Here is a 13,756-nt window from a genome sequence, read left to right as displayed (position 1 = left end):
CTCTATCTCTCTCTTCATCTATCTCTCTGACCCTCTATCTCTCTGACCCTCTATCTCTCTGACCCTCTATCTCTCTCTTCATCTATCTCTCTGACCCTCTATATCTCTGACCCTCTATCTCTCTCTTCATCTATCTCTCTGACCCTCTATCTCTCTGACCCTCTATCTCTCTGACCCTCTATCTCTCTGACCCTCTATCTCTCTGACCCTCTATCTCTCTCTTAATCTATCTCTCTTACCCTCTCTCTGAATTCAATTTCAATTTAAGGGGCTTTATTGGCATGGGAAACATATGTTAACGTCGCCAAAGCAAGTGAAATAAATAATAAACAAAAGTGAAATAAACAATAAATATTTACAGTAAACATTACACTCACAAAAATTCACAAAGCATAAAGACATTTCAAATGTCATATTATGTCTATATATATAGTGTTATAATAGATATGGGAGTTTATCAAAATGGGGTTTGTTTTCAAATTCTTTGTGGGGTCTGTGTAATCTGAGGGAAATATGTGTCTCTGATATGGTCATACATTGGACAGGAGGTTAGGAAGTGCAGCTCAGTTTCCACCTCATGTTGTGGGCAGTGAGAACATAGCCTGTCTTCTCTTGAGAGTTTCCTCGTCGTTTAGTTGGGTCTAACGATGTTGCTTTGTCTCTCTCTCATTTACTGAGCTAAAAAATGTAAAATTACAACACAAAAATGAATGAATGGGAGATTTCCATGAAAGTATGTTTGGAACCATATCAATGGTACTGTATGCTGATGGTGCCTGCTGATGGTGCCTGATGATGGTGCCTGCTGATGGTGCCTGCTGATGGTGTATACTGATGGTGTATACTGATGGTGTATGCTGATGGTGTATGCTGATGGTGTATGCTGATGGTGTATGCTGAGGGTGTCTGCTGATGGTGTATGCTGATGGTGTCTGCTGATGGTGTCTGCTGATGGTGTCTGCAGATGGTGTCTGCTGATGGTGTCTGCTGATGGTGTCTGCTGGTGATGTATGCTGATGGTGTATGCTGATGGTGTATAATGATGGTGTATAATGATGGAGTCTGCTGATGGTGTATGCTGATGGTGTCTGCTGATGGTGTCTGCTGATGGTGTCTGCTGATGGTGTATAATGATGGTGTCTGCTGATGGTGTCTGCTGATGGTGTATAATGATGGTGTCTGCTGATGGTGTCTGCTGATGGTGTATAATGATGGTGTCTGCTGATGGTGTATGCTGATGGTGTCTGCTGATGGCGTCTGCTGATGGTGTCTGCTGATGGTGTATAATGATGGTGTCTGCTGATGGCGTCTGCTGATGGCGTCTGCTGATGGCGTCTGCTGATGGTGTATGCTGATGGTGTCTGCTGATGGTGTCTGCTGATGGTGTATAATGATGGTGTCTGCTGATGGCGTCTGCTGATGGTGTCTGCTGATGGTGTATAATGATGGTGTCTTCTGATGGTGTCTGCTGATGGTGTATAATGATGGTATATGCTGATGGTGTCTGCTGATGGTGTCTAATGATGGTGTCTGCTGATGGTGTCTGCTGATGGTGTATAATGATGGTGTCTGCTGATGGTGTATGCTGATGGTGTCTGCTGATGGTGTATGCTGATGGTGTCTGCTGATGGTGTATAATGATGGTGTCTGCTGATGGTGTCTGCTGATGGTGTATAATGATGGTGTCTGCTGATGGCGTCTGCTGATGGTGTATAATGATGGTGTCTGCTGATGGTGTCTGCTGATGGTGTATAATGATGGTGTCTGCTGATGGCGTCTGCTGATGGCGTCTGCTGATGGTGTATAATGATGGTGTATAATGATGGTGTCTGCTGATGGTGTATAATGATGGTGTCTGCTGAGGGTGTCTGCTGATGGTGTATAATGATGGTGTCTGCTGATGGTGTCTGCTGATGGTGTCTGCTGATGGCGTCTGCTGATGGTGTATAATGATGGTGTCTGCTGATGGCGTCTGCTGATGGCGTATAATGATGGTGTCTGCTGATGGTGTCTGCTGATGGTGTCTGCTGATGGTGTCTGCTGATGGTGTCTGCTGATGGCGTATAATGATGGTGTCTGCTGATGGTGTCTGCTGATGGTGTATAATGATGGCGTCTGCTGATGGTGTCTGCTGATGGTGTCTGCTGATGGTGTATAATGATGGTGTCTGCTGATGGTGTATAATGATGGCGTCTGCTGATGGTGTCTGCTGATGGTGTCTGCTGATGGTGTATAATGATGGCGTCTGTCCCTCTGCTCCTCCAGGTGATTAAAGGCCTGTCCTACCTGAGAGAGAAACACAAGATCATGCATAGAGGTGAGCCGGAGAGAGGAGAGAGGTTCAAAAGATATTCATTTATTTCAAAACTGCAGATTTATAGCTAATCATTCATATTGTCATTCATACCATCTTGGTGTTTGACACTGTGGACCATACCATCTTGGTGTTTAACACTGTGGACCATACCGTCTTGGTGTTTAACACTGTGGACCATACCATCTTGGTGCTTGACACTGTGGACCATACCATCTTGGTGCTTAACACTGTGGACCATACCATCTTGGTGTTTAACAAGGTGGACCATACCATCTTGGTGTTTAACACTGTGGACCATACCGTCTTGGTGATTAACACAGTGGACCATACCATCTTGGTGTTTAACACTGTGGACCATACCATCTTGGTGTTTGACACTGTGGACCATACCGTCTTGGTGTTTAACACTGTGGACCATACCATCTTGGTGTTTAACACTGTGGACCATACCATCTTGGTGTTTAACACTGTGGACCATACCATCTTGGTGTTTAACACTGTGGACCATACCATCTTGGTGTTTAACACTGTGGACCATACCGTCTTGGTGTTTAACACTGTGGACCATACCGTCTTGGTGTTTAACACTGTGGACCATACCGTCTTGGTGTTTAACACTGTGGACCATACCATCTTGGTGTTTAACACTGTGGACCATACCATCTTGGTGTTTAACACTGTGGACCATACCGTCTTGGTGTTTAACACTGTGGACCATACCATCTTGGTGTTTAACACTGTGGACCATACCATCTTGGTGTTTAACACTGTGGACCATACCATCTTGGTGATTAACACTGTGGACCATACCATCTTGGTGTTTAACACTGTGGACCATACCATCTTGGTGTTTAACACTGTGGACCATACCATCTTGGTGTTTAACACTGTGGACCATACCATCTTGGTGTTTAACACTGTGGACCATACCATCTTGGTGATTAACACTGTGGACCATACCATCTTGGTGTTTAACACTGTGGACCATACCATCTTGGTGTTTAACACTGTGGACCATACCATCTTGGTGTTTGACACTGTGGACCATACCATCTTGGTGTTTGACACTGTGGACCATACCATCTTGGTGCTTAACACTGTGGACCATACCATCTTGGTGCTTAACACTGTGGACCATACCATCTTGGTGTTTAACACTGTGGACCATACCGTCTTGGTGTTTAACACTGTGGACCATACCGTCTTGGTGTTTAACACTGTGGACCATACCATCTTGGTGTTTAACACTGTGGACCATACCGTCTTGGTGTTTAACACTGTGGACCATACCATCTTGGTGATTAACACTGTGGACCATACCATCTTGGTGTTTAACACTGTGGACCATACCATCTTGGTGTTTAACACTGTGGACCATACCATCTTGGTGATTAACACTGTGGACCATACCATCTTGGTGTTTAACACTGTGGACCATACCATCTTGGTGTTTAACACTGTGGACCATACCATCTTGGTGTTTAACACTGTGGACCATACCATCTTGGTGTTTAACACTGTGGACCATACCATCTTGGTGTTTAACACTGTGGACCATACCATCTTGGTGTTTAACACTGTGGACCATACCATCTTGGTGTTTAACACTGTGGACCATACCATCTTGGTGTTTAACACTGTAGACCATACCATCTTGGTGTTTTTATTTTTTTAATTTTTTTTTTATTTCACCTTTATTTAACCAGGTAGGCTAGTTGAGAACAAGTTCTCATTTGCAACTGCGACCTGGCCAAGATAAAGCGTAGCAGTGTGAACAGACAACACAGAGTTACACATGGAGTAAACAATTAACAAGTCAATAACACAGTAGAAAAAAATGGGCAGTCTATATACAATGTGTGCAAACACTGTGGACCATACCATCTTGGTGTTTAACACTGTGGACCATACCATCTTGGTGTTTAACACTGTGGACCATACCGTCTTGGTGTTTGACACTGTGGACCATACCGTCTTGGTGTTTGACACTGTGGACCATACCATCTTGGTGTTTAACACTGTGGACCATACCATCTTGGTGTTTGACACTGTGGACCATACCATCTTGGTGTTTGACACTGTGGACCATACCATCTTGGTGTTTAACACTGTGGACCATACCATCTTGGTGTTTAACACAGTGGACCATACCATCTTGGTGTTTAACACTGTGGACCATACTTTCTCTGTGCAGAGATTGAGCTGTATTGGGATTACTGGTCATGCTCTGGAGTGGTTTGTGAACCATCCAATCACATTTTTTCAACCGGTTAATTTGGCCACCAGAGGCAGATAGTTCTAGTGTTTGCTTTAATTAGTTACCTGTGGTCTAGGTGGGATGTGCATGATGCTTCCTCAACTCGCCTTCTGACGTCATACAAAATTCATCGTAAAAGTCAAAAGGTGATTTATTCTCGTGTTGTTGTCAAATAGCAGTTATTTACCCACTACTGCTAGCCTGGAGTGGTGGTGAGCTCCGCTAAAGTTGACTATTCCCCTGTGTTGGTGATATGGTGGCTGTGAGTTCGAATCCCATTCAGGGAAAGATCATTTTTTTAAAGGAGAAAACCCTCCCCTGCTCGTCCTAGAGTGAAATAGCGCACTCTGGTTCTGAGATTCTGATTTAAATTCCAGTAGTACTCAGAAAAAGAAATGAGCTTAAACTAGATTTTATTAGAACCGCACTGCATAACAACGTGGATCACTATTGCTAGGTTACTTATATGATTATAAACATACTAAAACAATGCCCAAGTCAATTAATCAGTTTCCAACATTCCCTCATCTTGAACAGCGATCTCTAACTATGCCACTTTGTTACAATACCCTACATTACTCATCTCATACGTATATACTGTACTCTATACCATCTATACTGTCCTCTATACCATCTATACTGTCCTCTATACCATCTATACTGTACTCTATACCATCTATACTGTCCTCTATACCATCTATACTGTACTCTATACCATCTATACTGTACTCTATACCATCTATACTGTACTCTATACCATCTATACTGTACTCTATACCATCTACTGCATCTTGTTTACATACCCTACATTACTCATCTCATACGTATATACTGTACTCTATACCATCTATACTGTCCTCTATACCATCTATACTGTCCTCTATACCATCTATACTGTACTCTATACCATCTACTGCATCTTGTTTACATACCCTACATTACTCATCTCATATGTATATACTGTCCTCTATACCATCTATACTGTCCTCTATACCATCTACTGCATCCTTATGTAATACATGTATCACTAGCCACTTTAACTATGCCACTTTGTTTACATACTCATCTCATATGTATATACTGTCCTCTATACCATCTACTGCATCTTGTTTACATACCCTACATTACTCATCTCATATGTACAGTATATACTGTATTCTATATCATCTACTGCATCTTGTTTACATACCCTACATTACTCATCTCATATGTATATACTGTACTCTATACCATCTATACTGTACTCTATACCATCTATACTGTACTCTATACCATCTATACTGTACTCTATACCATCTATACTGTACTCTATACCATCTACTGCATCTTGTTTACATACCCTACATTACTCATCTCATATGTATATACTGTACTCTATACCATCTATACTGTCCTCTATACCATCTACTGCATCTTGTTTACATACCCTACATTACTCATCTCATATGTATATACTGTACTCGATATCATCTACTGTATCTTGCCTATGCTGCTCTGTACCATCACTCATTCATATATCCTTATGTACATATTCTTTATCCCCTTACACTGTGTATAAGACAGTAGTTTTGGAATTGTTAGTTAGATTACTTGTTGGTTATCACTGCATTGTCGGAACTAGAAGCACAAGCATTTTGCTACACTCGCATTAACATCTGCTAACTGTGTGTATGAGGACCATTAACATCTGATAACCATGTGTATGTGACCAATAACATCTGCTAACTGTGTGTATGAGGACCAATAACATCTGATAACCATGTGTATGTGACCAATAACATCTGCTAACCATGTGTATGTGACCATTAACATCTGCTAACCATGTGTATGTGACCATTAACATCTGATAACCATGTGTATATGACCATTAACATCTGCTAACCATGTGTATGTGACCAATAACATCTGCTAACCATGTGTATGTGACCATTAACATCTGCTAACTGTGTGTATGTGACCAATAACATCTGCTAACCGTGTGTATGTGACCATTAACATCTGCTAACCATGTGTATGTGACCATTAACATCTGCTAACCATGTGTATGTGACCATTAACATCTGCTAACCATGTGTATGTGACCATTAACATCTGCTAACCATGTGTATGAGGACCATTAACATCTGCTAACCATGTGTATGAGGACCATTAACATCTGCTAACCATGTGTATGTGACCATTAACATCTGCTAACCATGTGTATGTGACCATTAACATCTGCTAACCATGTGTATGTGACCATTAACATCTGCTAACCATGTGTATGTGACCATTAACATCTGCTAACCATGTGTATGTGACCATTAACATCTGCTAACCATGTGTATGTGACCATTAACATCTGCTAACCATGTGTATGTGACCATTAACATCTGCTAACCATGTGTATGTGACCATTAACATCTGCTAACCATGTGTATGTGACCATTAACATCTGCTAACCATGTGTATGTGACCATTAACATCTGCTAACCATGTGTATGTGACCATTAACATCTGCTAACCATGTGTATGTGACCATTAACATCTGCTAACCATGTGTATGTGACCATTAACATCTGCTAACCATGTGTATGTGACCATTAACATCTGCTAACCATGTGTATGTGACCATTAACATCTGCTAACCATGTGTATGTGACCATTAACATCTGCTAACCATGTGTATGTGACCATTAACATCTGCTAACCATGTGTATGTAACCAATACATTTGATTTGATTTGTTCCACACCACCTAGAAAACATATTGACTTGAACAAGGAAGACAGAAAATAAATGCTTAATAATTGTCACATAATTGAGATTAGGGCGAGGACCATCATCCATCCCATCTGGTCTATCCAAATGGGATGCTAGATCTTCACTGAAAATGAGATCCATATTTGGGATTGGTAAAACAAAAGCCTGTACTGTACCAACAATGCTCCAATTATGGTTAGCATTGTTAGCACTGTTAGCATTGTTAGCACTATTAGCACTGTTAGCATTGTTAGCACTGTTAGCATTGTTAGCACAGTTAGCATTGTTAGCATTGCCCAAATGGGTTTCTGATACCCTCCCTCTCGGAGGACATGAAAAGATAAGGTTTCCTGGAAAGAAACGCCTCTCTTTAGACTCAATGAATTATTATAAATATTGAATTAGTTTCAGAAGCCACCTGCAGGATGAGCAGTACACCCTCCCCTCACTTGGTGCTCTCCTCACAGTTTAGGGGAAGAGCTCTGTCTCTCCTTCAGTCCCTAGTGTTTCACGTTGGTTCTATCACTCCATTTTTAAGACCCCCAGAGACGCTGGTAGAATGTACATTTACAGACAGGAAGTAATATGTACTGTGATGTACTAGTGATGTTAACATAGAGTATTTTATATTTACAGCTTTGTGTTTGTTCTCTGTACGGTCCACATTCCTCCTTGTTTTACACTGGCATGTTAATGACACATTGGTTTCTCAATACATATTTGGTCTAAATTACTATACATTTCATTTTTCAGACCCCCACAGTCAACCCGATAGCCCAAATATTTTTTTTTGTCGGGGGGGAGCAACCCTAAATCAATTACAGGCACGGTTGAACCCCCCCACCCCTACCCCCTCTTCATATGGCTCCCTCTCTGCCTGTCTCCCTCTCTGCCTGTCTCTCTCTCTGCCTGTCTCTCTCTCTGCCTGTCTCCCTCTCTGCCTGTCTCCCTCCCTGCCTGTCTCCCTCTACCTGTCTCTCTCTCTGCCTGTCTCCCTCTCTACCTGTCTCCCTCTCTACCTGTCTCCCTTCCTGCCTGTCTCTCTCTGCCTGTCTCCCTCTCTACCTGTCTCCCTCTCTGCCTGTCTCCCTCCCTGCCTGTCTCCCTCCCTGCCTGTCTCCCTCCCTGCCTGTCTCCCTCCCTGCCTGTCTCCCTCTCTGCCTGTCTCCCTCTCTGCCTGTCTCCCTCTCTGCCTGTCTCCCTCTCTGCCTGTCTCCCTCTCTGCCTGTCTCCCTCTCTGCCTGTCTCCCTCTCTGCCTGTCTCCCTCTCTGCCTGTCTCCCTCTGCCTGTCTCCCTCTCTGCCTGTCTCCCTCTCTGCCTGTCTCCCTCTCTGCCTGTCTCCCTCTCTACCTGTCTCCCTCTCTGCCTGTCTCCCTCTCTGCCTGTCTCCCTCCCTGCCTGTCTCTCTCTCTGCCTGTCTCCCTCTCTACCTGTCTCCCTTCCTGCCTGTCTCTCTCTGCCTGTCTCTCTCTGCCTGTCTCCCTCTGCCTGTCTCCCTCTCTACCTGTCTCCCTCTACCTGTCTCCCTCTACCTGTCTCCCTCTCTACCTGTCTCCCTCTACCTGTCTCCCTCTACCTGTCTCCCTCTACCTGTCTCCCTCTCTGCCTGTCTCCCTCTCTGCCTGTCTCCCTCTCTGCCTGTCTCCCTCTCTGCCTGTCTCCCTCTCTGCCTGTCTCCCTCTCTGCCTGTCTCCCTCTCTGCCTGTCTCTCTCTCTGCCTGTCTCCCTCTCTACCTGTCTCCCTCTCTGCCTGTCTCCCTCTCTGCCTGTCTCCCTCTGCCTGTCTCCCTCTCTGCCTGTCTCCCTCTCTGCCTGTCTCCCTCTCTGCCTGTCTCCCTCCCTGCCTGTCTCTCTCTCTGCCTGTCTCCTCTCTCCCTGTCTCCTTCCTGCCTGTCTCTCTCTGCCTCTCTCTCTCTGCCTGTCTCCCTCTGCCTGTCTCCCTCTCTACCTGTCTCCCTCTACCTGTCTCCCTCTACCTGTCTCCCTCTACCTGTCTCCCTCTACCTGTCTCCCTCTACCTGTCTCCTCTCTGCCTGTCTCCCTCTCTGCCTGTCTCCCTCTCTGCCTGTCTCCCTCTCTGCCTGTCTCCTCTCTGCCTGTCTCCCTCTCTGCCTGTCTCCCTCTCTGCCTGTCTCCCTCTCTGCCTGTCTCCTCTCTGCCTGTCTCCCTCTCTCTGCCTGTCTCCCTCTGCCTGTCTCCTCTCTGCCTGTCTCCCTCTCTGCCTGTCTCCTCTCTGCCTGTCTCCCTCTGCCTGTCTCCCTCTCTGCCTGTCTCCCTCTCTGCCTGTCTCCCTCTCTGCCTGTCTCCCTCTCTGCCTGTCTCCCTCTCTACCTGTCTCCCTCCCTGCCTGTCTCCCTCTACCTGTCTCTCTCTCTGCCTCTCTACCTGTCTCCCTCTCTACCTGTCTCCCTTCCTGCCTGTCTCTCTCTGCCTGTCTCTCTCTGCCTGTCTCCCTCTCTACCTGTCTCCCTCTACCTGTCTCCCTCTACCTGTCTCCCTCTACCTGTCTCCCTCTACCTGTCTCCCTCTACCTGTCTCCCTCTGCCTGTCTCCCTCTCTGCCTGTCTCCCTCTCTGCCTGTCTCCCTCTCTGCCTGTCTCCCTCTCTGCCTGTCTCCCTCTCTGCCTGTCTCCCTCTCTGCCTGTCTCCCTCTCTGCCTGTCTCCCTCTCTGCCTGTCTCCTCTCTGCCTGTCTCCCTCTCTGCCTGTCTCCCTCTGCCTGTCTCCCTCTGCCTGTCTCCCTCTCTGCCTGTCTCCCTCTGCCTGTCTCCCTCTGCCTGTCTCCCTCCCTGCCTGTCTCCCTCTCTGCCTGTCTCCCTCCCTGCCTGCCTGTCTCCCTCTCTGCCTGTCTCCCTCTCTGCCTGTCTCCCTCTCTACCTGTCTCCCTCCCTGCCTGTCTCCCTCCTGCCTGTCTCCCTCCCTGCCTGTCTCCCTCCCTGCCTGTCTCCCTCCCTGCCTGTCTCCCTCCCTGCCTGTCTCCCTCCCTGCCTGTCTCCCTCCCTGCCTGTCTCCCTCTCTACCTGTCTCTCTGCCTGTCTCCCTCTCTGCCTGTCTCCTCCTGCCTGTCTCCCCCTGCCTGTCTCCCTCCTGCCTGTCTCCTCCTGCCTGTCTCCCTCCCTGCCTGTCTCCCTCTCTACCTGTCTCCCTCTCTGCCTGTCTCCCTCTCTGCCTGTCTCCCTCTCTGCCTGTCTCCCTCTCTGCCTGTCTCCCTCCCTGCCTGTCTCCCTCTCTGCCTGTCTCCCTCTCTGCCTGTCTCCCTCTCTGCCTGTCTCCCTCTCTGCCTGTCTCCCTCCCTGCCTGTCTCCCTCCCTGCCTGTCTCCCTCCTTGCCTGTCTCCCTCCTTGCCTGTCTCCCTCTCTCCCTGTCTCCCTCCCTGCCTGTCTCCCTCTCTGCCTGTCTCCCTCCCTGCCTGTCTCCCTCCCTGCCTGTCTCCCTCCCTGCCTGTCTCCCTCCCTGCCTGTCTCCCTCCCTGCCTGTCTCCCTCCCTGCCTGTCTCCTCCTGCCTGTCTCCCTCCTGCCTGTCTCCCTCCCTGCCTGTCTCCCTCCCTGCCTGTCTCCCTCCCTGCCTGTCTCCTCCCTGCCTGTCTCCCTCCTGCCTGTCTCCTCCTGCCTGTCTCCCTCTCTGCCTGTCTCCCTCCCTGCCTGTCTCCCTCCCTGCCTGTCTCCTTCCTGCCTGTCTCCCTCTCTGCCTGTCTCCCTCTCTGCCTGTCTCCCTCCCTGCCTGTCTCCCTCCCTGCCTGTCTCCCTCCCTGCCTGTCTCCCTCTCTGCCTGTCTCCCTCTCTGCCTGTCTCCCTCTCTGCCTGTCTCCCTCTCTGCCTGTCTCCCTCTCTGCCTGTCTCCCTCTCTGCCTGTCTCCCTCTCTGCCTGTCTCCCTCTCTGCCTGTCTCCCTCTCTGCCTGTCTCCCTCTCTGCCTGTCTCCCTCTCTGCCTGTCTCCCTCCCTGCCTGTCTCCCTCCCTGCCTGTCTCCCTCCCTGCCTGTCTCCCTCCATGCCTGTCTCCCTCTCTACCTGTCTCCCTCCCTGCCTGTCTCCCTCTCTGCCTGTCTCCCTCTCTGCCTGTCTCCCTCTCTGCCTGTCTCCCTCCCTGCCTGTCTCCCTCCCTGCCTGTCTCCTCCCTGCCTGTCTCCCTCCTGCCTGTCTCCTCCTGCCTGTCTCCCTCCCTGCCTGTCTCCCTCCCTGCCTGTCTCCCTCCTGCCTGTCTCCCTCCCTGCCTGTCTCCCTCTCTGCCTGTCTCCCTCCCTGCCTGTCTCCCTCCTGCCTGTCTCCCTTCCTGCCTGTCTCCCTCTCTACCTGTCTCCTCTCTACCTGTCTCCCTCTCTACCTGTCTCCCTCTCTACCTGTCTCCCTTCCTGCCTGTCTCCCTCTCTACCTGTCTCCCTCTCTACCTGTCTCCCTCTCTACCTGTCTCCCTCCCTGCCTGTCTCCCTCCCTGCCTGTCTCCCTCTCTGCCTGTCTCCCTCTCTGCCTGTCTCCCTCTCTGCCTGTCTCCCTCCCTGCCTGTCTCCCTCCCTGCCTGTCTCCCTCCCTGCCTGTCTCCCTTCCTGCCTGTCTCCCTCTCTACCTGTCTCCCTCTCTACCTGTCTCCCTTCCTGCCTGTCTCCCTCTCTACCTGTCTCCCTCTCTACCTGTCTCCCTCTCTACCTGTCTCCCTCTCCCTGTCTCTCCCTGTGTCTCCCTCCCTGCCTGTCTCCTCTCTACCTGTCTCCCTCCCTGCCTGTCTCCCTCCCTGCCTGTCTCCCTCCCTGCCTGTCTCCCTCTCTGCCTGTCTCCCTCTCTGCCTGTCTCCCCTCTGCCTGTCTCCCTCTCTGCCTGTCTCCCTCTCTGCCTGTCTCCCTCTCTGCCTGTCTCCTCTCTGCCTGTCTCCCTCTCTGCCTGTCTCCCTCTCTGCCTGTCTCCTCCCTGCCTGTCTCCCTCCCTGCCTGTCTCCTCCCTGCCTGTCTCCTCTCTGCCTGTCTCCCTCTCTGCCTGTCTCCCTCCTGCCTGTCTCCTCCTGCCTGTCTCCCTCCCTGCCTGTCTCCCTCCCTGCCTGTCTCCCTCCCTGCCTGTCTCCCTCCCTGCCTGTCTCTCTCTCTGCCTGTCTCTCAGATGTGAAGCCATCGAACATCTTGGTTAGCTCCCGTGGTGAGATCAAGCTGTGTGACTTTGGAGTGAGCGGTCAGCTCATCGACTCCATGGCCAACTCCTTTGTGGGAACCCGCTCCTACATGTCTGTAAGTTACTACAGTAGCCGACCTATAGTTCTCTCCTGCTGCCATCACACTCTGTCTGTCTCCTCAGCTACTGTTCAGCCTTATTTATACCCTACATAGTAAAACTCAGCAAGAAAATAAACGTCCTCTCACTGTCAACTGCGTTTTATTTTCAGCAAACTTAACATGTGTAAATATTTATATGAACATAACAAGATTCAACAACTGAGACATAAACTGAACAAATTCCACAGACATGTGACTAACATAAATGGAACAGGGCTCCGGGCAGCCGAGCGGAAATGGAGGAAAACTCGCCTCCCTGCGGACCTGGCATCCTTTCACTCCCTCCTCTCTACATTTTCCTCCTCTGTCTCTGCTGCTAAAGCCACTTTCTACCACTCTAAATTCCAAGCATCTGCCTCTAACCCTAGGAAGCTCTTTGCCACCTTCTCCTCCCTCCTGAATCCTCCTCCCCCTCCCCCCCCTCCTCCCTCTCTGCAGATGACTTCGTCAACCATTTTGAAAAGAAGGTCGACGACATCCGATCCTCGTTTGCTAAGTCAAACGACACCGCTGGTTCTGCTCACACTGCCCTACCCTGTGCTCTGACCTCTTTCTTCCCTCTCTCTCCAGATGAAATCTTGCGTCTTGTGACGGCCGGCCGCCCAACAACCTGCCCGCTTGACCCTATCCCCTCCTCTCTTCTCCAGACCATTTCCGGAGACCTTCTCCCTTACCTCACCTCGCTCATCAACTCATCCCTGACCGCTGGCTACGTCCCTTCCGTCTTCAAGAGAGCGAGAGTTGCACCCCTTCTGAAAAAACCTACACTCGATCCCTCCGATGTCAACAACTACAGACCAGTATCCCTTCTTTCTTTTCTCTCCAAAACTCTTGAACGTGCCGTCCTTGGCCAGCTCTCCCGCTATCTCTCTCAGAATGACCTTCTTGATCCAAATCAGTCAGGTTTCAAGACTAGTCATTCAACTGAGACTGCTCTTCTCTGTATCACGGAGGCGCTCCGCACTGCTAAAGCTAACTCTCTCTCCTCTGCTCTCATCCTTCTAGACCTATCGGCTGCCTTCGATACTGTGAACCATCAGATCCTCCTCTCCACCCTCTCCGAGTTGGGCATCTCCGGCGCGGCCCACGCTTGGATTGCGTCCTACCTGACAGGTCGCTCCTACCAGGTGGCGTGGCGAGAATCTGTCTCCTCACCACGCGCTCTCACCACTGGTGTCCCCCAGG

General features: G+C 49.0%; 1 protein-coding gene across 4 annotated transcripts in view; it reads left to right on the top strand.

Annotated features, from left to right (window-relative positions):
- Positions 1 to 13,756, top strand: part of map2k1 (mitogen-activated protein kinase kinase 1) — a 62,198-nt gene that overhangs the window by 3,076 nt on the left and 45,366 nt on the right. The window contains exons 2-4 of one of the 4 annotated variants that reach the window (XM_052481100.1): positions 2,266 to 2,317; positions 12,402 to 12,526; positions 13,219 to 13,698. In XM_052481100.1, the coding sequence (XP_052337060.1) occupies positions 2,266 to 2,317; positions 12,402 to 12,526; positions 13,219 to 13,698 (657 nt within the window). The remainder of the gene's footprint in view (positions 1 to 2,265; positions 2,318 to 12,401; positions 12,527 to 13,218; positions 13,699 to 13,756) is intronic. The other 3 variants (XM_052481102.1, XM_052481101.1, XR_008081498.1) reach the window with 3 other exon arrangements.

The sequence above is a fragment of the Oncorhynchus keta genome, chromosome 26, assembly GCF_023373465.1.
Source record: "Oncorhynchus keta strain PuntledgeMale-10-30-2019 chromosome 26, Oket_V2, whole genome shotgun sequence".
NCBI lineage: Eukaryota > Metazoa > Chordata > Actinopteri > Salmoniformes > Salmonidae > Oncorhynchus > Oncorhynchus keta.
This window is presented reverse-complemented; position numbering and strand designations above follow the sequence as displayed.